The 27819-nt window shown below is 41.3% G+C and overlaps 1 protein-coding gene across 1 annotated transcript; it reads left to right on the forward strand.

Moving 5' to 3' along the window:
- The first annotated feature begins 3235 nt into the window (after positions 1–3235).
- Positions 3236–25659, forward strand: LOC118360012 (ankyrin repeat domain-containing protein SOWAHB-like). The gene is made up of 12 exons (XM_052482397.1): positions 3236–3521; positions 7609–7670; positions 8120–8410; positions 14884–14982; positions 18208–18258; positions 19685–19786; positions 19962–19973; positions 21051–21053; positions 22733–22819; positions 23818–23890; positions 24048–24149; positions 24417–25659. The coding sequence occupies exons 1-12, from the start codon at positions 3398–3400 to the stop codon at positions 24590–24592; spliced, it is 1182 nt and encodes a 393-aa protein (XP_052338357.1). The 5' UTR covers positions 3236–3397; the 3' UTR covers positions 24593–25659.
- Positions 25660–27819: the final 2160 nt, after the last annotated feature.

The following is a 27819-nucleotide window of genomic DNA, read 5'->3' on the forward strand; positions in this document are numbered from 1 at the left end:
TAATTGTATCAGTTTATAAGGAGCTTATTGTCATCTCAATATTGTATTTTTTGTATGGTAAAACATATGAAATTGAAATCACAAGCATATTTCTTAATGAAATAGAAATTAATTTAAAGAGTAGCTCGCTACAAGTGGAGAAAAAGGGAGAGTGAGATTACTGGGGTAAATCAAACACATTTAATATTCAGAATGCATTGACACAATTAATCTGACATTGTGTTAAAGGATAATACCTTAACTGACACTAGCCATCCACTACACTGGGGCTCTGACTAAGCAGGATGGGCCCTTTTGCTGTGGGGTATGGTTACACACCCAAGTAAACAACCTGGTCTCAAAGCATTTCGTATTATTCTGTACGTAAATCAAGACACTCCATTTAGTATGATATGATATGGTATGTAATAATTTGTGGATGCCCATCACCCATTTTGTGTGATATTTCACAAATGTACATTAGTTTTATATCTTACGAATTTGCATAACTTGTTATAATTTGGTTAGGTGAAGGGTTAGCTAAAAATGGTTAGGGTTAGTGGAAGGGTTAACTAACATGGTAAATAGTTGTAAAGTAGCTAAAACGTAGTAAGTAGTTCCTAATTAGCTAAAATGGTCCTTGATGAGATTTGAACCTGTGAAGGTTGCTAGACGTTTGCGTTAGACATCCATCCTGATCAAACACCGTTTTTGCGTTAAGTAACCACAATGGTGTAGTAAAAATACGTAAGTAGTACTACTTACGTAGTTTTTTGGGGTATTTGTACTTTACTATTTCTATTTTTGACAACTTTTACTTCACCACATTCCTAAAAATAAAAAAAACTTTTTACTCCATACATTTTCCCTGACACCCAAAAGTACTCGTAACATTTTGAATGCTTAGAAGGACAGGAAAATGGTCCAATTCAAACACTTATCAAGAGAACATCCTTGGCCATTCCTACTACCTCTGATCTGGCAAACTAACTAAACACAAATACTTCATTTGTAAATTAGGAGGAATTAATAGTCTGTGGCTGTTTTTATGGTTTGGGCTAGGCCCCTTAGTTCCAGTGAAGAGAAATATCAACGCTACAGACATTCTACATGATTCTGTGCTTCCAACTTTGTGGCAACAGTTTGGAAAAGGACCCTTCCTGTTTCAGCATGACAATACATCTGTACACAAAGCGAGTTCCATACAGAAATGGTGTGTAAAGATCGGTGTGGAAGAACTTGACTGGCCTGCACAGAGCCCTGACATCAACCCCATCTAACACCTTTGGGATGAATTGGAATGCCGACTGCAAGCCAGGCATAATCGTGCAACATCAGTGCCCGACTTCACTAATGCTCTTGTGGCTGAAAGAAAGACAGTCCCTGCAGCAATATTCCAACATTTAATGGAAAGTCTTCCCAGGAGAGTGGAGGCTGTTATAGCAGCAAAGGGGGGACCAACTCCATATTAATGCCCATAATTTTGGAATTAGATGTTTGACATACTTTTGATCATGTAGTGTATATTTTAGCAATTAAATATAATTTTGACTCCAGAGTGGCACAGCGGTCTAAGGCACTGCATCACAGTGCTTGAGGTGTTACTACAGACCCAGGTTCGATCCCAGGCTGTGTCAAGATCGGGAGTCCCATAGTGCGGCGCACAATTGGCCCAGCGTCATCCGGGTTAGGGGAGGGTTTGGCTGGGGGGGCTTTACTTGGCTCATCGTGCTATAGTGACTCCTTGTGGCAGGGCACATGCCTGCAGGCTGACTTAGGTTGTCTGTTGGATGGTGTTTCCTCCGACACATTGGTGCGGCTGGCTTCCGGGTTAAGCGGACGGGTATTATAAAGCGTGGTTTGGTGGGTCATGTTTCGGAGGACGCATGACTCGACCTTCACTTCTGCTGAGGCCGTTGGGGAACGGCACCGATGAGACAAGATCGCAATTGGATATCATGAAATTGGGGAGAAAAGTGGGAAAAATACAGAAAAATGTGGTACTTTTGATACTCAAGTATATTCAGGGGCCGGTCCTGAAATTGGAGAATTTTGTATTTTTCAAACACCAGAAACAGCTTTTTTCTACAATCTAGAGTCATAACAATTATGCTTAATTCTATGTAAAAGAAAAAAAGAAAAATAAGCATCATTTTCTGCATATCTAAGCATACTTCTTGAGCTGTCTGTATCCTCCTGACTGATGTTTTTTTTAAAGAAACTAAATATGCTTCTCCTTATCTCTGCTAAAATCATTCAAAGGAATGTGAGTCTTATTCAGTACATTTAATTATTATATATTTTTTAAATTGCTTTTCTAAAGTCTACCAACCTTGTCAGCAGGCATGCCAGTTTAGATAGTTTGACAAGCTAGCTACTCTAACTTGATCGATAGCCTGAAATCGCTTGGTTTTGAGGTTGGGAAATTGAGAACCTATCTGGGCGAGCTAAAGCCAATTTGATAAAATTGCTAGGTCGCTAGTAGTATTACAGAGAAACAACAGGACAAATCTGACAGAGCACCTGCCCCTGTGCCCCCTATGATCACATTTATCTCTCTAAAATAGATAGGAATAGTATGGAACAGATTTCCAAAATGAAAATCACTTGGAGCTGATTTGCTGGTGTTTTTACAGTATTTTATGTCCCTCCCCCCCAAAAAATATATATAAATAAATAACGAAATAGTTTATATATTTTTTCTGAAAACTTAATAGAATCACTTGCCGGCCAAAATTGGCCTGCTGGGGAACCCTGTACTATGGAACTGACCTTGATAATAGCATTTTCAGGAGTTACATGCAACAACAACAACAACAACAAAAATATATACAAATATATCTATTAATATGGTTTTTCATCACTGTTATTTGTTTACAAGCATGATAGCTGTACGTTTAGTTCATGTTTTACTCAGCTTGTTGGCCATTAGCCTATCGAGTTCAAAGCATGTGTATGCATCAAACTGGTATTTACGACTTCATAACTTGTAAATTCTCACCTCCCACTTGGTCACAAATAATAAACTTGCGGGAAAATGGAAAGATTTGTACACAAAGTAATCCACTGAGATGCATGGGTTAGGTTTCATGGGAATGTGTCCATCAGTGTTAAAGAGTTTGTAATTGTGCTTAAACACAATGGTTCAAGTTGGTCGGAAATATATTTTATACCGTAACATTTGCTTTCAAAAGGCTTTTACCCCTCACAGTTTTCTTTCAGCACTGAAATAGTTAAACGGAGGGGGCGCAGTGAGTGGGTTGGGTTTGGTTGGAATGAAGTTGGACATGTGCTACAAATGTTTGTTTTTTTCCTTCTCAAATTAGCCAGGGAGGGTACAATGTCATAGCAGCAAGACCATACTAACTCTAAAAGAAACATTTTTTAGTCATAGAAAACGAGCACACATAAAGCAAGAATGGGTGATGTCAGTGAAGAATCGTTGCTGGATTATTTCTACTCAGCCGGAGGGAAAGTAAAAAATGCTGATTTAATGAAAATATACAGGCCTTTCATTGGTCATAACGACATGCAGCTGCGTGGTAAGTAGCAGTACATTGTATCGGAAATGTGGAATTTCAAAAATGATTTCAACGAAACTGCAACAGTTGCTCTCATCAACTGCTTCGTGATGGATGACTTGACGCGATATCACCGTTTCTCGTCTCGTGCGACATCTGTCACGTATGTAGCTGTCACAATAACATAATCTGTGTGGTCCAGACACATCATATGATCATACATAATTTATTCCGTTATAACAATTCTATTTCATGAATAGTTTCCCCTCAAACCCATTTGTTTATCATTGTTCCCAATTCCCGGTCGGGTAGCCGAAACTAAACATCTGCTTTACATTAAAGGGCCTTTAAACAGAACATTTACACCAGGAATTCTGTCATTTCCTTTCCTGAGACCAGTTATAATTGCTTGAATTCTCTGGTGCCTGCTACCCAAGTCTTGCCTGAGACCCAGACCACAACAACCAACCATTTTCACCATTGGACTTTGGTGTTCTGTTGTGGTATGACAACAATGATTCACACTGATAAACAGTGTGATTATGGTGCTGCCTTTTAATTAATACCACTCAAATCAAATCAATTTATATAGCCCTTCGTACATCAGCTAATATCTCAAAGTGCTGTACAGAAACCCAGCCTAAAACCCCAAACAGCAAGCAATGCAGGTGTAGAAGCACGGTGGCTAGGAAAAACTCCCTAGAAAGGCCAAAACCTAGGAAGAAACCTAGAGAGGAACCAGGCTATGTGGGGTGGCCAGTCCTCTTCTGGCTGTGCCGGGTGGAGATTATAACAGAACATGGCCAAGATGTTCAAATGTTCATAAATGACCAGCATGGTCGAATAATAATAAGGCAGAACAGTTGAAACTGGAGCAGCAGCACAGTCAGGTGGACTGGGGACAGCAAGGAGTCATCATGTCAGGTCGTCCTGGGGCACGGTCCTTGGGCTCAGGTCCTCCGAGAGAGAGAAAGAAAGAGAGAATTAGAGAGAGCATATGTGGGGTGGCCAGTCCTCTTCTGGCTGTGCCGGGTGGAGAGACCGTTATAGTTTTATTGACAGCTAATATTTTCTCCAATGTCCTCCCTCAATTTGAGACTGATACCTTAAATTACAATATTGTTACGTTTGACCAATCACTTGCAATGGAATCCACCAGGGCATTATCCCGGCTTGGTTCTGGATAAAATAACGAGGCCCTAACATGTTTTGACAGGCGCTAGATGAATGATTATCCAATGTGACCTTGTATTTACAGTTGTACTGTCCAGATGCTATCTCAGTGGTACAGTTGTTGACCGAGGTTTCCAAATAAAGCAGCTTTGATATTGTGCTATCTGACATGGCTGGAGTGTCCAATTATGAAAATGATTTCCAGCACATAGTTCCAGTACTTAGTCATTTATAACAACACGTGTGTTCCCATTTTTTTAATGGGCACGATAATAGTGTTTTAATCATAATGCAATCATTTAGGCCACAGGCACCACCAGCGCAACTAGATCGCGAATGAGGTGCTCTTTTTATTACGATTGAATAAAGTGGGGATATAGTGGGGGACTTCCCCATAATGTGGGGAAGTGATAGCTAACATTGCTGTGTCTGTTCAGTTGCTATGGCTATCTGTCTACCTTTTTAGCTAAAGAATTACTGAACATGTAAACTGTCACCCCTGTACTAGTAAACCAGGAATTATTTTGTTGATGAGATGTAAGTGGCCACTTCCTCTGGATTTCCTGTTTTTGTGGACGTGAAGTTGTGAGCTATGCCACTGTCTCATTCAAAATGTTCTTTCCACTCCCTGCTGCTGTCAGGAAAAAGGAAAGAGCTCAATTGTTCTGGCCTATATTCTTACATACCTAAACATTCTTTCAAACACAGGGCTTCAGCCATTAGTATTGTCTTGTTGAACTAAGATAATATAATAATATATGCCATTTAGCAGACGCTTTTATCCAAAGCGACTTACAGTCATGTGTGCATACATTCTACGTAAGATGGCCTATGTTAAGTGGTCTGGCCTGCTGGGGTAATAGATACATTCTCAGAAACAGCAGCCTATACAACCTGACGTCTGTCAGCATCAGGTCTGAATATCGTTTCACAAACCCAGTTGTATCTGTCAGCGAGGAAGTTAAACAGTAAACTATTATAATAGCCATCAATTTGCAGTTTGTTTGGGTTCCCATAGGAAAGCTTTAATACTGCAGAAATAGACAGATAGGTTGGGGGTGGGCTTTTTGGAGATGTGGGAGTAGAGTTGTTTGTATCTCTGCCTGCCTCATGTTGGCAGAGAGAGCCTTAGTTTCCTCTTCGTCCCTTTTACCAGTCAGTGACTTTTTTCTGAGATGATTGTTTTGCAACTCGAGCTGTGTTTGGCCTGCAGAGGAATGAAGAATAAAAGCCCCTCCCTCTTGGAGCCCCTGTCGTGCTCCCCAAATTGCAACCTATTTCTTATAAAGTGCACTACTTTTGACCAGAGCGCTGGTCAAAAATGGTGCCCTAAATTGGGAGTAGGGTGCCATTTGGGACACAAACCTGGCCTCTGCAAGAAGGGGAAAGATGATGAAGTAACAGGGAGGGCAGATCAGCCACAAGTCTTCACAGGCCACACAATAATCTCAAATAGCCATCATGCGTTCTTCAGACTCAATAGGTCTACATCTTGGAATGCCAGTGATTCAACAGCCTGATTTAGAGAGGCTTGTCAACTAGAAAGATCTAGGGTCTCCCAAATGGTGCAGCGGTCTAAAGGCACTGCATCGTAGTTCTAGAGTAATCACTACAGACCAGGGTTCGATACCAGGCTGTGTCGCAGCCGGCCGCGACCGAGAGACCCATGAGACGGTGCACGATTGGCCAAGCGGTGTTAGGGGAGGGTTTGGCCGGCCGGGAAGTCCTTGTCCCATCGCGCTCTAGCGACTCCTCGTGGCAGGCCGGGCGCATGCACGCTGACTTCGGTCACCGGCTGTACGGCTGGCTTCCGAGTTAAGCGAGCAGTGTGTCAGGAAGCAGTGCAGCCTGGCAGGGTTGCTCTCGACCTTCGCCTCTCCTGAGTCCGTACGGGAGAGTTACAGCGATGGAACAAGACTGTAACTACCAATTGGATATCCTGAAATTGTGGAGAAAAAGGGGTAAAAAATTAATAAAATAAAATACAAATACATTTTAAAATGAAAAAAAATCATAAAAAATATTGATTGATTAAATCTATTGTAAGACAACACTTAATCCCATTAGAGTTCATTCCATAAGAATGCTATTATTACATTATTACACTGTTTACAACAAATTATATTTATTATACTCATCATCCATTTTCTTTCTCTAACCCCCTCAGAGAATGAAAGTCTGGGGTTTTGGGAGAAAACAAAAAGTTATATCATGTTTTTGGAACTTGATATGCCAACTCTAGAGATCCTATTAGATTACTAGAGGGGATATGTTATATAAACCCCAAAGTTCCAGAATGGGGTGAAAATGGCAGCCATCTTGGCCAGGAAGAAATCCAAAACCAGTCTCATTGGAATTAATTGCAATAGAGGCATAGATGATGCATTTCCTGCTTTTACTTGTGCAAAAATAAAAGTAAGGCATGTGATGTATCAGAAATTGTGTTATTGAATTATGGTCAACCTAAAATCTTGTAATATAATAAAAAATACAGTTTATACAGGTTTTATGCACATTTTATTTATAAATAGCCTCTAAAATATATGTAAATAGACAATATATGTCTCATATGATTTTTTTCTTGGAAAGCTGTGAGTGCTATTACATGATACAATATCAGTAGTTGTTGCATTTACAACTTGTCTAAATCCTATCATCAACTGATTTGAGCCAGTGTATATATGGCTGTGAATTGACGGGATTGTTTGAATGGAATGTTGGCATATTGGCAGTTAATTAGAAACATTTATGGAACCATTCCTCTAAAACTAGTAGGCTAGCTAACACATATACATTGCAGATACATTATTCACGTTGATTTTGACTAACTCCCTGACCAACATGGCTGACATTTGGACCCTCATAAGAAGGTTCATGCCCATTCTAGTATTCTAATTCCTAATTCTATGATGCCAAAATTGGTCATTTTCCCCAGACAAATACAGAGAGGAGTTCAAACGGATCATCGACATGATTGCTGTTGTGAAATCAGAGAATGTAAGTGAAGTAGGTGAACTTTCGACCATTTGTAGAAAGTGTGCTGTGATAAGTGTGCATAGTTCTTTAATGTTCCACACTCAAATTGAGTTGCCTTCCCACCATCAGTACTCAGCCATGGTAGTTAATTTGTTACAAAAAAATGATTTTCTTTTCTGTGTCTGTTTACTATGTAGTTTGCTATTCAGCAATAGGATTAGGGCCCCCGCCCTGTGTTATCGGTTGTAGGCCTACACAAGGTTATTACCATTCAGTTACATAATAATTAGAAAGGGCAACTTACAAATACATCTCAAACAGTTTGAATTATTTCCACAATAAAATATATCTTCGTTTTTAAGAAATTCCACTCTGCATAATGACTTTACATTTAGATCAAAGTTAAACTCTCCTAAACAGTAGTCCTATACCCTCATCCTCATCACCTGCCTGCCGTCTGTCCCGATTAGAGTGAGAAGTACCTGATTCTGAAGAAGAGGTACAGGCAGCAGGAGCAGGGCAGTGAGACAGAGCCTGGGACAGACAGACAGGCCAGTCCTGCGGCCAGCACTGCCAGGCCCTCGGCATCAGTCCAGCGGGATGTGTCGGGGGTCTCGTCTCTCCACACCCTGGGGGAACCAGACCTCCAGCCGGACCCTGCCAAGAGGGCAGAGGCGAGGAAGCCTTCACAGGTGATGTGGTGTGGAGGAATCCCCAGCATTACCTTCAAAGAGGCACCCAAGCAGGAGCACACGCAGGAGGTGAGCTTCAACCATGATCAGTTTTGATGTTTTTTGTTTCCCACAAAAAAAAGAGGGATGAGATGCATTGATAGGAAAGCTGAGAAGAACTCACACAAAGAGCATGGCATTAGAGCGGAAGAAGCATGGATTGAAAGCAAGACTTTGATACTATTATCCTTCTTACTAATTTCCAATCTGTCATTTTATGGACTTCTCAAAAAGATCATTCTGTATTGTCTAATTTAAAATATATATATATATATTTTTTTTTACAAATGGCTTGTGCCAGTTACCATATATTTTACTCAAAGGGTGCAGCTGTTAATTTAACAACCTCATTCTGGTTGTCTTTCCCATTTGGTTTGAGTTGTGGAATTCGTATTGCATTTCCTAAAAAAATGTTAGGGTTAATTGCACAATGATATTTTACCAAAGTAAAAATCCAGCTGTTCAGTTTACACAATCTAGCAGAAGGGATTTTACTTAGGCTGCGTTTAGACAGGCAGCCCAATTCTGTTATTGTTTTCACTAATTGGTATTTTGTCCAATCAGGTAAGTTCTGAAAAAGATCTGATGCGAAAAGATCTTATGTGATTGGTTAAAATACCAATTAGTGGAAAAGAGGTCAGAATTGGGCTTCCTGTCTAAACGCAGCCTTAGTGTGTCTACAAGCATCACTTAAATAGAATATATGCTAAGCCAATAGTGTCTGTGTCCACATAAGTATGTGCAAACAATATCTCTACTCACACAGGAAAAGGGCAACAGCACAACACAAGTGGTTTTGGCATGAAGTGGACATATAGCATACTACCTAGAACGTTGTCAAAATTACAGTAAGCAGGTGTAAAACAAGAAAGCTCTTATTAAATGTAGCATGGAGAGATGGCCTCTGTTGAATAGCAGATCCAAGGTAGGTGACAGGTGGGAATGAGGACCAATGGTTGTAGAAAAACAGTACTTGGATTTATTGCAGGAAATTTGGCTCGTCTTGAAAACATTGTCATAGCAAAATTCAGGATACAAAAACTCACAAAATGACAGATGGCGAGTCTAAAGCTCAGCCCCCTCAGTACGGTTCCTACTGCATTTTAAGACTAGGCTTAATGTTAAACAGCATAACCACGGATTACTATTTTTTTCGTGATAAACAGAGCCTAACTCTACCCCTTACAAGCATTTCGCTACTCTCGCATTAACATCTGCTAACCATGTGTATGTGACAAATAAAATGTGATTTGATTTGACTAGGAGAATCAACCAGGACAGCTAACATCAACTGCCTATACACGTTGTAAAATGGTGTTCAACCCTGAGCTGAGAGAAAACGACAGCCTTTCTACCTTTGCTCCTAAACCCCACCCATAATGATTAACCAATGAGAATGTACATTTAATTAGTTGAACTTTACTTTAATTAGACCAGGCGATACTATGGAAAACATGAAGTTAATTGCATATTTAGTCAAGTGGACATTAGTTTAAAATACAGAGCTTGCATCAAATGGAACAGGATTAGAACTACTACTCAGAGAGACTGAAAGTATGGGTGAGTTGCACGCGAATTATTTTAAGTTGCCATACCTGGTTTAAACCTGAGCAATCAACTCTGTAGCAAGCAATTAACGTAAGGCACACCTATGCATAGCAATGGATTGGTGCCGTGAATCCCAAATCACCCCCTCGCCTCTACCAACTTGCTCTGTTGTCATGTGTTGTTGATGATGTCAACTCCGACCGTGACTTCCGTCGAGTGGCGACGGGATCAATAAACCCATTAACTTCAGGACACACTTGTGACTTTGAATGATGCAATTTATGTTCCACATTTAATAATTAAACAAATTGAAATTAACAAAGATTATAATCCTCTTAGACTTCAGTGTTGTGATGTAAAAATCCTAGCTAAATGCTTTGCGCATAGAATTTAAAAAGTATTATCAGATATTATTCATCCTAATCAGACAGGTTTTTTTTTACGTGGACGATACATTGGAGATGATATAAAAACAAGTACGGGAAACTATAGAATACTATAAAATATCGGGGACACCAGGCCTGGTTTTCATAGCTGATTTTGAAAAGGCTTTTGATAAAGTACGACCTGAGTTTATATTTAAATGCCTAGAATATTTCAATGTTGGGGAATCTCTTATAAAATTGAGGCAGGGTAGCCTAGTGGTTAGGGCGTTGGACTAGTAACCGAAAGGTTGCAAGTTTCGGATCCCCGAACTGACAAGGTACAAATCTGTCGTTCTGAACAGGCAGTTAACCTAGGCCGTCATTGAAAATAAGAATTTGTTCTTAACTGACTTGCCTAGTAAAATAAATAAATAAATAAAAAATCAAAGTTATGTATAGTGACCCTAGGTGTAAAATAGTACATAATTGCTACATCTCAGACAGTTTAAAACTGTCTAGAGGAGTAAAACATGGTTGTCCATCGAAATGTTAACTGTTAAAATTGGATCCAACAATAATATTAAGGGATTAGAAATCCATGCCTTAAAAATAAAGGTGTTATTGTACGCTGATTATTCATGTTTTCTTTTAAAACCACAATTTGAGTCTCTCCATGGCCTCATAGAGGATCTACATACTTTTGCTAACCTCTCTGGATTATAACCAAATTATGATAAATGTGCTATATTGGATCACTAAAAAATTCAAATTTTACATAGTTTTACATAGTCTGACAATAGTCTGACAGGTGGAGATGTGGACATACTCGGTATATAAATCCCAAAAGAAAGAAATGATCTCACTCAATACATTTTTATGGAAAATACCTGTCTATTTGTGAAAAAATCACCCTGATTTTGTCATATCACAGTTTACCTAGTTGCTTATGGTTTTGCCTACACCTAGTGACCTGCTTTCTAAATGATATGAACAAAAAATATGACATTTTATTTGGAATGGCAAGCAAGACCAAATTTAAAGGGCCTATTTATTTAATATATAAATCTGAATATAAATTCGGGGGGCAGAAATTATTACATATTAAAGCATTAGATCTTTCACTAAAGGCATCAGTCATACAAAAGTTATACTTAAATTCAAACTGGTTCTCCAGTAAATTGGCAGGAATGTCTCATCCTATATTCAAGAATGGCCTTTTCCCCTTTATTCAGATTACAACTGCTCACTTTCGGTTGTTTGAAAAGGAAATAATCTCCAAAATATCATTATTTTTTAAACAAGCCTTACAAAGTTGGTTGCAATTTCAGTTTAATCCACCTGAAAAGACAGAACAAATAATACAACAAGTCTTGTGGTTAAACTCAAATATACTAATTGATTAAAAAAACGTATTTTTCGATGAAATGTTTAAAAAAGGTATAATTTTTGTGAATAATATCATAAATAGGACTGGTGGAGTTATGTCACACATGCAACTAACACAGACATATGGAAATGTCTGCTCTACCCAAAATTACGACTAACTAAGCATTACCACAAAAATGGAAGAGGCAAGTGGAAGGGGAAAAAAGTAAGGAACTTGTCTGTCGGCCCTGCATTAAAGAACGTAAATGGTGTGATAGATTATAAGAACGTATACCAATTTAATTTAAGGACCAAATTGACAGCTGTGCCATATAAATTGCAAATTAGTTGGGAAGAGATTTCCGATGTACCCATTCCATGGCACATGGTTTATGAATTGAAATGTAAAACAACGCCGGATTCAAAACTTCACATTTTTCAATTTAAATTACTATACACATTTATTGCAACCAATAGAATGTAGCCCCCATATTTATAACAATCTTCCCAGCTCTGCAGATTTTGCTGTGAGGAGGCAGTCATTAGGTCATTTATTTTGGTACTGTCCATATGTAGCTCATTTTTGGTCACAGGTCCAGGAATGGCTGAAGAATTGCAACATTTGCCTAGAACTAACACTGTAGATAACAATACTGGTTGGTTTGAAAAGCCATAGTCAAGCAATCAATAATATAATAATTATTTTAGATAAAATGTTTCTTTAATTTATAATCTGTAGAAGCTCTGAGAATGGAAAGGTTCAGTACTTTTGTGAAACATCAAAGCACAGTTGAAAAATAATGGCAACTAGAAATCCAAAATGGATGGTGTTAAGAGATAGATGGGAGGGGTTGAATGTAAAACATACAGGGTCTGTAAAATGTATATAGGCTCAGAAATGTTGTGAAATAGCACAGTTACAAATAGAAACTGGATGGACATCAGGAATAGAGGAAGGACTAAAAACAAACAAAATATAACTATCGTAAAATAGACTGTGTCTGTAAAATGCAACCACACTGCACACTACCCTAACCCATCTGGACAAGAGGAAGACCTAAGTGACAATGTTGTTCATCGACTACAGCTCAGCATTTAACAACATAGTACCCTCCAGACCCTGGGTCTTGACCCCGCCTTGTGCAACTGGGTACTGGACTTCCTGACGGGCCGCCCCCAGGTGGTGAGGGTAGGTAACAACATCTCCACCCCGCTGATCCTCAACACTATGGCCCCACAAGGGTGCGTTCTGAGCCCTATCCTGTGTTCCCTGTTCACCCACGACTGCGTGGCCATGCACGCTCCAACTCAATCATCAAGTTTGCGGTCGACACCACAGTGGTAGGCTTGGTTACCAACAACGACGAGAAGGCCTACAGGGAGGAGGTGAGGGCCCTCGGAGTGTGGTGTCAGGAAAATAACCTCACACTCGATGTCAACAAAACAAAGGAGATGATTGTGGACAATTTGTAAGTCGCTCTGGATAAGAGCGTCTGCTAAATGACTTAAATGTAAATGTAAATGTACAAAGGCGATGATTGTGGACTTCAGGAAACAGCAGAGGGGGCACCCCCCTATCCACATCGACGGGACAGTAGTGGAGAGGGTAGTAAGTTTTAAGTTCCTTGGCGTACACATCACAGACAAACTGAAATGGTCCACCCACACAGACAACGTGGTGAAGAAGGCGCAGCAGCGCCTCTTCAACCTCAGGAGGCTGAAGAAATTTGTCTTTTCACCAAAAACACTCACAAACTTTTACAGATACACAAACTTTTACAGATGCACAATCGAGAGCATCTTGTCAGGGGGTATCACCGACTGGTACGGCAACTGCTCCGCCCACAACCTTAAGGCTCTCCAGAGGGTAGTGAGGTCTGCCCAACGCATCACCGGGGGCAAACTACCTGCCCTCCAGGACACCTACACCACCCGATGTCACAGGAAGGCCATAAAGATCATCAAGGACAACAACCACCCGAGCCACTGCCTGTTCACCCCGCTATCATCCAGAAGGCGAGGTCAGTACAGGTGCATCAAAGCAGGGACCGAGAGACTGAAAAACAGCTTCTATCTCAAGGCCATCAGACTGTTAAACAGCCACCACTAACATTGAGTGGCTGGTGCCAACATACTGACTCAAATCCAGCAACTTTAATAATGGGAAATTGATGTACAAAATGTATCACTAGCCACTTTAAACAATGCCACTTAATATAATGTTTACAAACCCTACATTACTCATCTCATATGTATATACTGTACTCGATACCATCTACTGCATCTTGCCTATGCCGTTCTGTACCATCACTCATTCATATATCTTTATGTACATATTGTTCATTCCTTTACATTCCTTTATAAGGTAGTTGTTGTGGAGTTTTTAGGTTAGATTACTCATTGGTTATTACTGCATTGTCGGAACTAGAAGCTCAAGCATTTCGCTACACTCGCATTAACATCTGCTAACCATGTGTATGTGACAAATAAAATTTGATTTGATGATTTAAAATGTGTATAATACGTTTAAACTGACGGTAGAAGCCTAAGTGTTATTATTTATTATTTATTAGTTTTTAGTTTACTGGGGGAAGGGTGGTAAGGTTTGCAGTGAATAATAAAGGTATATTCTTAAAGTATGTATGTATATGCATATATATATATATTTACCAAAAAAGATATGGGGGATTGGAAATGTTGCAGACAATTACATTGATGAAAGCAACAATCTTTCCGCAATATTAAGCTGATCCACCCCGGAGAAAATATGTAATCCTCCGTAACAGTTAAACATTTCATTTGGAAGGTATTTCATTTGTTAAATGTGTCAAGCCTTGTAATCAGAGGAACATATGCACTGGCATATAATTAGGCACGCCTCACCATTATTTTGTATTCAATTGCGCAAACTCCAAACATATTGCGTTTTGTGGTGCGATAGCACTTGGCTGTGGAGCCTTCAACCTTGCCGGCTTGGAGGGTCTAATTAGCTCCTACACATTCAATAATTTTCACTCCCTCATCTTTGGGACACTTGTGCGTGTGAAGGTGCAAATGGAGGGGGAAGGGGGTGATTTGGGATTTAGCCGTGCACTTTATCTTAACCACACGTATATACTTTTACACTTTTTAAATTACATTAAGACCTTTTTTTAAATGGTGTTGAGGCCAGACTAAGGCTGCCTCATCATAGCTTAATTCTGTATGCTGTCTCTGTACCTCCAGGACCAGCACACCGAGAGGACCCCCTCACCGTCCATTTCAGAGAAAACCCTAGCGCACAGTAACGGAGAGGATGAGCTAGACAGGGACTCCGGGTCAAAGGTGAGAGGCTAGTGACAGCAGGAGAAAATCTCAAAAGTATTTTCCTTAATTCCTTGTGTCCTCTCTCCTCGCCTTATCTTCTGAACAAATCGGAGGTTCTAAGTTCTAAGGAGAAGATGTCATCCAATGCTCTTCTTACTTCCCTCTCAAAATGCCAAAACGGAGGCGAGGAGAGCAGGTCCTGGAGCCAGAGTACACAAGGAACAAGGAAAATACTTTTGAGATTAGACTTTCCCCTAATGTTACTTCGTCACATTTCACTGTGTTGGAGATTTACAGGCCTTTGTCTCTGCCTCCCTAGTAATACTTATTATTTACTTTCTCTCTCTAAACAAAATAGTGAGTCATAGCAGGAACTGTTGCTGCAAAATTCCACCAGATGGCAGTAGCTAAATTATCTGGATTTAAAACAAACCACGGATGTTTGAGAGTGGGAAACAATATGAAGGGGGCGAGCATTAGCATTTGAATGCTGCCCTTTGTTCTGTCATTATGTAAAGCAAGTTGCAACAATATGTTTGAACTCATTAGAAAAATAATTCAGATTTTTGCCCATTAAACAGATTAAGATTAATCTAGAAAGATACAGGTTTCCTTGATGGCCCTAAACCTACAAGAAGGAGGTGAGAGGGCCCTGGCAAAGGGGTGCCAGGTAAATAACCTCTCCCTCAACGTTAACAAAACGAAGGAGCTGATCGTGGAGTTCAGGAGACAGCAGAGCGAGCACGCCCCTATCCACATCGACATGGAGAAGGTGAAAAGCTTCAAGTTCCTCGGCGTACATATCACTGACAATCTGAAATGGTCCACCCACACAGACAGTGTTGTGAAAAAGGCGCAACAACGCCCTTATACCACCCACCACTGCGACCTGTATGTTCTAGTCGGCTGGCCCTCGCTACATATTCGTCGCCAGACCCACTGGTTCCAGGTCATCTACAAGTCCATGCTAGGTAAAGCTCCGCCTTATCTCAGTTCACTGGTCACGATGGCAACACCCACCCGTGGCACACGTTCCAGCAGGTGTATCTCACTGATCATCCCTAAAGCCAACACCTCATTTGGCCGCCTTTCGTTCCAGTTCTCTGCTGCCTGTGACTGGAACAAATTGCAAAAATCGTTGAAGTTGGAGACTTTTATATCCCTCACCGACTTTAAACATCTGCTATCTCAGCAGCTAACCGATCGCTGCATCTGTACATATTACATCGGAAAATATCCCACCCAATTTACCCACCTCATCCCCATACTGTTTTTATTGAATTACTTTTCTGCTCTTTTGCACACCAGTATCTCTACCTGCACATGACCATCTGATCATGTATCACTCCAGTGTTAATCTGCTAAATTGTAATTATTCGCCTACCTCCTCATGCCTTTTGCACACAATGTGTAGACTCTTTTCTTTTCTTCTGTGCCACTTTGTGTTGTTGTCTGTTCACACTGCTATGCTTTACCTTGGCCAGGTCGCAGTTGTAAATGAGAACTTGTTCTCAACTAGCCTACCTAGTTAAATAAAGGTGAAATAAAAATAAAAAAACTCTTGGAAAAGCATGAAACGTTTATTGGCAGATTTAACTTCTCATTGTGGTTAAATTATCAGTGATCATGCAAATGTCCAATATAGGCTAAATGTCGAGGTTAGGCTATTATTTTATTGCTGGTGGCATGATGATTAGTGTTTGGCTGCCAATTATCAAATACAATGATTTTGCTCTTCTCCATATCTCATCATATAACCTGTTCGCCTTATCAGCAAACTCTTGTCTAAAGAGCATGGGCTAATGCCAGATTGGGAAAGATTGGTTATTTATCACAACTTTTTTGGTGAAAAAACCATCAGGAGAGTTGAAAATGCGATGGAAACTCATTTACTTTTATTTGGTACATGGGAACTTTAACTGCAAAAGTCATTTTTATGTGCACTATGTTATCACACACAGCCTTTTATCAGCAACAGGTCCGTTTGATGGAAACACCTGCCGTGACAAAAAGTTATATATTTTTTGCGTTTTCATGCATTTTTGACAATGTTCACATTCAAATCTGTCGCCAACTGGACAGACACGCTGCTGCGCCTTCTTCACCACGTTGTCTGTGTGGGTGGACCCCCCACCCAGTTGTATCTCTGCCTGTGCTGCTCTCATTTGCTCTTGAAGCGCTTGGGAAGCTGAAGTATCACTCTGTTCTAAACTGTGTTCTAAACCCTGGTTCTAAACCTCAAGACAAAGAGAATGGAATTACATGACAGAGAGGAGGAAAGTGCTGAGAGATTCACTTGACAAAATGAAACTCAACTATAGGAAAAAAATTCTGCCCAACAATATTTTTCTTACCCTGTCTTCTTTATTTCCAGCAGAGAAAGTGGACATGTGCCAGTGGATAAATAGGCCTCCACTTTTCGTGTTATACAAGGCATGTATGACAGCGACATGAAAGACTTTGGTGTTTTTACATCATGTCCCTGTATGATCTCAGAACAATTAGCAATCAAGTGGTTGACAAAACAAAACATATAGAAAACGGCCATTTTCTCCCCACATTAATCAGCCAGAATGACACTTTTGTGCAATTCAGAGAAATGTGTGCTTTAATTTCGGGGCATTTCTGACCACGTTTAAAACAAAGGGGAACACAGATGGTGGAATGGTCTCTGACCAATGTATTTTTTATTTTTTTATTTAACCTTTTATTTAACTAGGAAAGTCGGTTAAGAACAAGTTCTTATTTACATTGACAGCCTACCCTGGCTGACACTGGGCCAATTGTGCGCCGCCCTATGGGACTCCCAATCACGGCCGGATGTGATAAAGCCTGGATTCGAACCAGGGACTGGAGTGACACCTCTTGCGCTGAGCTGCAGTGCCTTAGACACGCTGCACCACTCAGGAGCCCTAAGGTCCACAGACGGACTTGTCTATTGGTTAACAGTGGAGTTCACAGTTATTATTACATTGACCCCTTGGTGTGAAAAGCTGTCTGACACTTGTTGGATCACTTCGTCCCTTTTGATGTCTGAGGTGATAAACATACAAAAATTGTGATTGATTGATTTTGTGTGTGTGTGTGTGCGTGGGTGGGTGTGTCTATTAGGGCTTTAGGACATTCATTCTTCATTCCTATGTGGAACAACATAAGGCCTTGGTTGGGAGAGATGTCCCTACTGCTTCAGCATGCTGGATCAATAATACTCATATCATTTGTCTTATTGTCTGTCTCTTTCAGTCTGAGTCGGAAGAGGAGTGTATGAGCAGAATGCGCTCCACCCCAGTGGCTGTGAGTTTCCACATTTATATATGCTAATATATACAGTACCAGTCAAATGTTTGGACACACCTACTCATTCAAGGGTTTTTCTATATTTGTACTATTTTCTACATTGTAGAATAATAGTGAAGACATCAATTTGTAAGTCGCTCTGGATAAGAGCGTCTGATAAATGACTTAAATGTAAAATGTAAAAAAATCACAACTATGAAATAACACATATGGAATCATGTAGTAACCAAAAAAGGGTTAAACAAATAAAAATATATTTGCGATTCTTCAAAGTAGCCTCCCTTTGCCTTGATGACAGCATTGCACACCCGTGGCATTCTCTCAACCAGCTTCATGAGGTAGTCACCTGGAATGCATTTCAATTAACAGGTGTGCCTTGTTAATTTGTGGAATTTCTTTCCCTTTTAATGCGTTTGAGCAAAGCAGTTGTGTTGTAACACTGTAGGGTGGGTATACAGAATATAGCCCTATTTGATAAAAGACCAAGTCCATATTATGGAAAGAACTCCTCAAATAGGCAAAGAGAAACGACAGTCCATCATTACTTTAAAACTTGAAGGTCAGTCAATCTGGAAAATTTCAAGAATGTTTCTTCAAGTGCAGTCACAAAAACCACCAAGCACTATGATGAAACTGTCTCTCATGAGGACCGCCTTAGGAAAGGAAGACTCAGAGTTACCAGCAGAGGTCAAAGTTAATTAGAATAACTGCACCTCAGAAATGTCTTCCCAAATAAATGCTTCACAAAGTTCAAGTAACAGACACCTCATCATCAACTGTTCAGAGGAGACTGCTTGAATCAGGCCTTCATGGTCGAATTTCAATAAGAAGAACAGACTTGGTGAACAGATCATCTCTGCATGTGTTGTTCCCACTGTGAAGCATGGAGGAGGAGGTGTGATGGATTTTGGGGTGCTTTGCTGGTGACACTGTCTGTGATTTATTTAGAATTCAAGGCACACTTAACCAGCATGGCTACCACAGCATTCTGCAGCGATACGCCATCCCATCTGGTTTGCGCTTAGTGGGACTATCATTTGTTTTAAATGGGACAATGACCCAACACACACCCAGGCTGTGTAAGGGCTATTTGACCAAGAAGGAGAGTGATGGAGTGCTGCATCAGATGACCTGGCTTCCACAATCACCCGACTTCAACCCAATTGAGATGGTTTGATTTGTTTAACACTTTTGTTTGGTTACTACATGATTCCATATGTGTTATTTCATAGTTTTGATGTCTTCATTATTATTTACAATGTAGAAAATAGTCAAAATAAAGAAAAACCCTTGAATGAGTAGGTGTGTTCAAACCTTTGATTTGGTACTGTACATATTAGACATGAATATTCATAATACTGTACATACTAGACGTGTGCTTCATGGACACTATCCAATTGCTTAGCTCATCCAATCCCTACAGCTGGACCCCGTGGAGAAGGAATGGATCTACTCTGCTACTTGTGGCAGTCTCTCTGACCTCTCCCAGCTGCTAAAACAGGAGCCCTCCTTGGCCAACAAGAAGGTAACCTCTACCCATCCACCTCTGCCCTTCACAAAGGCCAAGGTTTCCAAAACTACCTTGATGTGTCTGCATAACATTGCAGTATACTTGTGGATAAATGGGTAGCTTTGTTTTATTGGATGCAACCACTTAATGTAGTTTCCCTCCTTCCCTTTCCTTCATTTGACTAAACCAGGACTTTGTTTCAGTGAGTATACTTTCTCCACAACTTCAATTAGGAATATTTGTATTACATTTCTATTATAATTGACTGATTTTGTGTTCTTTATTTTCTTTTTGGAATCTGCTATGACTGTCAGGGGGTAAGTGAATTAAATATTGATATGCCCTACTTTATATCTTGTTAATCTCAATTCCTGACAATCATTTTCTAGATTTCTAGAAAGTTGATCATATTCTGAAATGATACCTATTGTTTTATGAAACCTATAAAAATGCATTTCAAATAGTCGACATTCCATTGTTATTTTTCCGTTAGTTGTATTCTAAAAACCCTGTGATGTACACACATCAAGATCATGCATTTCAAAGGCACCGCTTTCAAAAGGATTATGGAAGATAGCTTTTTAGCTCCTGGATCCCCCTGACAACCCAAATCCCTTTATTGGTCTCCCTGTGCGCTCAAGAGATTTGGGTTCATGTTTGTTGTCCCTCCCCTGTGTTGGGGTTCTCACACTGTCCTGTGTCAGACCACCTTCTAAGACCTATCCCTAAGCCCCTGCCATCAGCATCCCCACCCAGACAAGATACCAGGGTCGCCATTGAAGTGCAGGGAGATGGGAGCGGGGATTAGAGAGAGACTCTTAATGCACCACAAAGACTTCAACCACTTAAAGATAATCTGAAAGTTATAGAGCAGGCTGGGATTAATTGAAGAACAGTGTTGGCCATGTCCCCGGGAAGGAGCTAAATCTCTCTCGGGCGGCTTTGATGCCCCCACCTTCACCCTTCGGCGGTGAAGTCACTCTTACCTAGGGCCTGAAGTTGAGGTCTGGGTGCCGTTTGTGGACTAGTTCTGTCTCCATCAGACAAAGTTTAGACCACTCATAAACTTTGACCTTCCCAAAAGCAGTAGATTGTGTAGCTACACTCTCCTCCTCAACTGTCATTGACAGGGAATGGCTAATTCAAAGACCCACATATGTTAACCCCATCTAACATAGCCTATTCCTTCCTGATCTCTGTCCTTTTCGTCCTCTACACATGACATGTGTTCCCCTCTTCTGCCGTGCTGGACTGTGACGTACTTCCTCTGACCCTGCAGTTTGTAAGTAAATCATTCTCCCATCACTCCTCAGTGGTCTTACTATGAACAGGAAAGTGTCACAGGCCATAGGTCATTTTGTCCAATGTTTCCTCTTGATCAACCCTTGTCCCTTTGGACACTACTAACTCCCATGTTGGGTGCATGACACCCACCCACCCACCCACCCACCCACCCACACACACACACACTGAGTGTGTCACCAGTCAGGCAGGAACGCGGGAGGTGGCCCCAGCGGGCTGGGACAGGAACGAGAGGCACGAGGAGGGGATAACGCCACATCCTGTCCCATCTCGTCCATCACTCCCGCTCACTAGGAGACCCGCCAAGCTGCCACTCAAACGGCCCAGCCGTCCAATCCGTCTTCGGCGTGTGACAGGGCGGGCAGCAGAAATGGAGATACTCAGAGCCAGACTTCATCTATCACAATTTGTGTCCCAGACTGGTTTTGGATATCTAGAGGTGCACCCCCCCCAACTGCTCTGAGTCCTAATATCGAGGTTGTGATATAGTTCACCAAGTTCCTGATGTAGTAGCGTGTAATTCAGGAGATGAAGAAATGCCATTTAAGGCAAGGATGTTCATAGTTGGTGAGCTCCAGCTGCCTAAGCAGGAATACCTTTACTAGTCTTGATTGACATAGGTAACCTACTTCTCATCATTGTTCTGCTCTCCCTGTTCCATGTCTGGAGTCAGACTGAGAAACATAGACATTGTGGTGCAGAGGCTGACATTTGCAGCCAAGCTCTGCACACTCAAGAATAAGTCCCACGCAAACCACATACAACTTTCTGACATAGTGCCGCTGCTGTGATCAACTGTGTTACTCTTGTCAATGGGTCTCTGAGCACTTCAGGCTGTGTAATTACGGGCGATTCAGCAGGTGAAATTGTGGGCAATTGTCTACATTGTGTGTGTGTGTGTGTGTGTGTGTGTGTGTGTGTGTGTGTGTGTGTGTGTGTGTGCGCGCACAGGGGGCACACAGCGTGGTGGGGCCCTAGCCTTGTCTTTCTGATGGCTGAGTGCTGACAGTGGGGCGATTCCTGGGTGGGTCTCCCTCGCTCCCCTCTGAGGGTCACACCAACATCATCAATCTTCCTCCCTGTGACAGGCGGCTGCCCCCCTGGTGTGGGCACAGTGCAGTGTTGTTTTGTAATTAGGCTCTGTTAGATGGCAGGAAACCATCCCTTCGTCCCTCCCTCTACCTCTCCCTCCATCTCTCCACTCCTCCTGTGCACAGCTGGCCCACCGCTTCAGCCAGCCTATCAGAACTCTCATCTGATCCACACTGTTGAAACCACTTGGTAGAGGAGAAATGATGGTATGCCAATTACTATCTACTGACTAACCACTACTGGGAATGTATCTACAAGTATCTGTGTATATGTCAATACAATACAAGCGCTTCGCTACACCCGCAATAACATCTGCTAAACATGTGCATGCAACCAATACAATTTGATTTGTGTGTACATCAATACAATGATCTGTGTGCATGTCAATTCAATACAAGTCTCTGTGTATATGTCAATACAATACAAGTATCTTTGTATACATAAATAGGGCAACTCCTGTGTCGGTGTTGCAGTAAAGTGCTTTTGTTCTGTATAGGGAAATAGTTTGGTTCAAACGGCTGTATTTTGTGAATGGCTCACATTTCCCTCTCCTTGTTCTGGACACAGACAGCTCTTCACTGGGCAGCCAAACATGGCAAGGAGGACATGGCTACCATGATGGTTAATGCAGGAGCTGATGTGAACACTAAATCTGTGAGTCTGCTCGTTTTTTTGTGAATATGGGCTGTATTGTGTTCTGCATTGTAATTTCTTATGCTATTGGAATGGAATGCTATAAAATATTGTCGAACCGTAGTAATAACATTACTACTGTTTTTTAAATTTTCTTTCAGCATGTGAGTACCTCTTCTTTCAGTACAGTATATCATACGCAGGAAGTGATCAGTGTTTGTATATTTGGAGACCGGCCAGGCAGATTTGTTACCAAGGTAATGAGCCTATGGGTTGCGGCCAGGTTAGTTATCTTGTTTTTTGTGGTGTTGGTGATATAATGTTGCATCGTAATGGTTCCTGTGAAGATCCAGCTGTGCAAATTCAATACAGCAGTCAAAACACACACACACACAGTCTTGTATAACTAACCTTGTGGGGATAAATAATTCAAAATCCTATTTTTAACTCTAACCCTTACCCTAACCTTAACCCTAAACCTAACCATAGCTCCTAACCCTAAACCTAATTCTAATTCTAACCTTAACCCCCTACAAATAGCATTTTACCTTGTGGGGACTAACAGAATGTCCCTAGTCAGTCAAATATTTGTTAGTTTACTATTCTTAAAACACGCCCACAGAGTGTCTACTAATAAATCATGTCAATTGTGTAAATGTATTACCGTGCCAAACTCACAACTATGGCAATTTTCTGAGAATAACTAGCCAATTATGTATGTGGTCATTATGTTGTGTTGCCATAACCTCTGGTAATTTGTATATTCTCTCCTTTCATGTTTTCATTGACTGTGTTGGGGCCATGGGAAACTCTAGGGGGTAGGTCTTAAAACGCCTTGTACATTTGTCCAGGGTTAAACCTTGAACTCTGCACACAGTGGATGTCAGAGGTTATGTTCAAATAGTTGTATTGCACAGCCTGTTTTGTTCTTGAAAAAAAATGGTTATACAATTAGCATTATACCCCTATGTCTTTGGTGGGGAATACATTTGCATAATTTTCCACTTTTTGTTTTGCAGGGCTATACACCCCTGCATATTGCAGCATTGCATGGCCATCGACACATTTTGGAGCTGCTCATTGGAAAATATGGTAAATGACAGGGAAAGTTAACCCACGTGCTTTTTAAAATTTTGGGGTGTGGAATCAGTGCAACAGGTAATCTATTATCTTTCTGCCATTGATTGCCTTTTTCCAGCTGCATGTTTTCTTATAGTCATTGTTTGACATGTTCTTCCTTTCCTCTCAGGTGCGAAGAAGAATCTGCGGGACTACAGCGGCCATCTTGCCTGCCAGTACCTGAACATCACGGAGCCTACAGAGGACGACCGAGCAGCTCCAGAGGAGACACGTGAGTGTCTCTTACTATTTTGTTTTTGACTCTCTGACGTCTCTGAAATGTTGTCTAAACGCAAGAAATGAACAAAGACCACAATATTTCCCTCCCCGGTCTGATACGGAATAACATTGTCATAACAATGCCTGTGGCTTTGTTACTAAGATCAAAACAGAGCCCAAAAAAGGTCATCCTTACCGTTAGGTTTCAGCCGTACATAGAATGTATTACCGTTTCAGCCTTACATAGAATGTATTATATGGTGGTCTGTATTTTGTTCAGAATTCCCTGAGTTCCTGGCCAGAGACCACAGTAGGAACAGGAAGTTGGTCTCGTTGTTCCAGTCCAAGAAGAAGTGGGGCTCAGCGGAGGAGCTAGCCCCTGTAAAGGAGAGGGTGGCACTAGCACCCCATCAACTCATGGTCCCCGCATTCAGACCCAGGAAATTCTCACGCTAAGGAAGAAGCTAAGCCAAATGTCCCGCATTCAATGGCATCACAGAAATGACATCACAAAAACATGTTCAGTCACTGTGTGTTTATTTGAATTGTAATGTATGCGTTTATAGTATTTATTCTGTATGCTTTTATGTTGTAGGGAGCTGTAACTATTGAGTTGTTTAGTTTGTTGTTTACTGCCTTGATTGTATTGTAGCAATCTCCCAAAATGATTTGATTATCATTTAATTCCATTTTAAAAGTAGAATTTGATTCTAGTGAGACAAAATGTGACATTACATACGGAGCTATTTTGCATGCTGCATTTGTATTCTTGCTCTTTCAATTTAGTGTGTATTTGAATTTCACTTGCCTTTTTCCTCACACCGTGTTTAGTGAAGACCGTGCCCAAATGTGTAGTTTCCAAGCCGATCTGACGTTCCAGATTTGAAGTGCCACGTTTACATGTTGATGATCGCACTATTACATTGTCAGTTGGTTGATTTGTCATAAGGGTCACTATTTTCTATTGGTTCACCCTCTGTATTTCGCATTGTATTTCTATTGAAGGACAAAACGAGGGACACTATTTTCTATTGGTTCACCCTCTGTATTTCTCATTGTATTTCTATTGAAGGACAAAACGAGGGACAATATGTTTTTTATTTTTCACCCTCTGTATTCCACGTTGTATTCTATTTGTATTTCACGTTGTATTCTATTTGTATTTCACGTTGTATTCTATTTGTATTTCACGTTGTATTCTATTTGTATTTCACGTTGTATTCTATTTGTATTTCACGTTGTATTCTATTTGTATTTCACGTTGTATTCTATTTGTATTTCACGTTGTATTCTATTGAAAGACAAAACATTACCAGAGTACTGGCATAGAATAGTCAGTTCATAATTAAGTGTCTTATTCAATTGGGAAACAAGTTAGTTGATGAGCCATGGCTTTGCATCATGTTTTTCCTCAAGTTGTTTGTATTGCCTCAATTTGAACCTGCCTCTTCAAGCTTGTTTTGTTTTCCACATTATTTATATCTGAGATATTTTGATATTAAAGTGCTATGCTGTGCTTCTAATTTTGTGTTCACTTTTTAATCTTTATGAGAGTCACAGTAGGTGGAGTTCTACCAAGTTAAACTTGGTTAAATGGGCACTTCATATCAGCTGTTGGATCACAGGAGGTTGGTGGTGCCTTAATTGGGGAGGACGGGCTCGTGGTAATGGCTGAAGCGGAATCAGTGCAATGGTATCAAACACATGGTTTCCATGTGTGCTTTGATGCCATTCCATTGGCTCTGTCACGGCCATGAATATGAGCTGTCCTCCCTCTCAGCAGCCTCCTGTGGTTGGGATGGTCTTAAGATTTAGTCGATGGATAATAATATCAAGATTTTTCTTTATACACGGGTATACTAACAAGATTACATTTCATTAAATCCTCAGCTTTGGACCCCGTAGTTCAGCTCTCACATTATGACTCCCCAACAACAAGAAATGAAACTTGTGAGAACGCTATTTTTTTTCTTCTTCTTTTCATGGTGATATCCTCACTTCTTTTCTAAGCCTCCTTTGATCTACATCAACCTCCTCACTTTGCAGGCTACAGATGGAGTAAATATGTGTCGCGGTTACTCTCCATACGGCTTTAGCCCTTAACTCCAGATTAGCTGAAAAGGGCAGCAGCACTTGCTTTTGGATATCAGAAGACATGGGGGAACAGAGGCAAGTGTTTTTGTGCTTCATTTTTTGAAGAGGGGGAGGCTGTTGGAGTGTGGGATAAGAGGGGGGTTTCTGTAATAGATACTTATTTTACTGCCCTCAAGCCCTCAAACAAAGTCCCCCTCTGAAGAGATTATAACCCAGGGAGGGCACATTAACTCTAATCCCATGCTTTGAGGCCTAGCTCCCCAATACTAACCCCCTGTCCCACTGTCTAGATCCCCCCCCCTCACTGCTGGAGGGGCTACCTTGTATCTGGCCCATGTGTGAGGAGAGCCCGTGGCTACACATTAGGGGGGTTGGGGTGGGGGGGGGGGGGGTAGTGTTTCAATAGCACGCTGGTTCTAATGAAAAGCATTGAGGGGTGCATACTGCTGTGTAACTGATTCCTCTCTCTGAGGAGATTAGGAGACACATTGTTGGTTTGGTTGCTCATTTCCATGAGGGCACTGCCTCCCACCAGCGCCTGCTTTTCATTGTTATAAGGGTTGAAACACAGAGAACCAGTGCCCCCGGCTTCCTTGTAGCCTTTGTTTTACAAATGGGCAGAAATGTAGATGTCACGTCACAGATGCCCCACAAGCTCATTAGATGCTGGCTGTGAACTTAAGTTTGTTACATTTTAGGAGCTGCTTTCTTCCCCTACCTCCATTCATAACTCTTTAACAAAACAAGCATACGTACAGGGCACCACGAGTAGCAGTGGAATTATTTGCCACAGTGTGCATTAGCAATATGTTTAATCCCTCTCTTTTTGTGGATGGTTATTTTCCAGTAATAATAATTGGAAACATTGCAGCATGTAGAAACAAAGTACTCCCATGTCACATGTTCCGCTGTAGCTACTGTAATATAGTAGTAGATACTATATGTCTGTCTGTGGGAGTTCACTATAACCAATTTTTCTATAATATGTCATTCAGTGTCTACAGTGCTATTTCTGACTTCAATTAATTAATTATGTACTCTCCTGGGCAGCAGGGCATGTTGACTTGCAGATGTGTGTTGGGGGCCACCTGGACCAACATACCATGCTGAGTCCCCCTGTCACTGGGGAGGAGAGGCAGGGCGTTGCCAGTTAACAGCTAACGAGCTGCTCTGGCACAGCAAGCCTGCCGGGGAACTACACTTGCTGGGCAGGCTGGGGGTCCTAGGGGCCCAGTGAGGCCCCACAGGGGTGGTGGTGGTGGAGCGGGCCAGTGTCCTCCAACGTCCAACGCAGCAGAGGGCCCAACCAGCTCCACCAGCAGTCATTCAGTCCCCCAGCTGTTGGCCTGTCCGTCACAGCCTAACGAACACGGCCTGTCCCTCACCCAGCAGAGGGCCGTCAATCAGAGCACACCCAGGAGGGAGCAGAGGGGCGGGACACCATCCTACCGCCGAGACACTAACAAAGACATACTTACATTTGCAAGCGGTTTCAGCGCCACTTCTCTATAAAAAGAATGATAGAGTGTAGCTGATAAGAGTAATGACAAAGGACAAAGAGGTAGGAGGGATGAGGGTCTGAAGGGAGG

Source organism: Oncorhynchus keta, chromosome 27 (assembly GCF_023373465.1).
Source record: "Oncorhynchus keta strain PuntledgeMale-10-30-2019 chromosome 27, Oket_V2, whole genome shotgun sequence".
Classification (NCBI taxonomy): domain Eukaryota; kingdom Metazoa; phylum Chordata; class Actinopteri; order Salmoniformes; family Salmonidae; genus Oncorhynchus; species Oncorhynchus keta.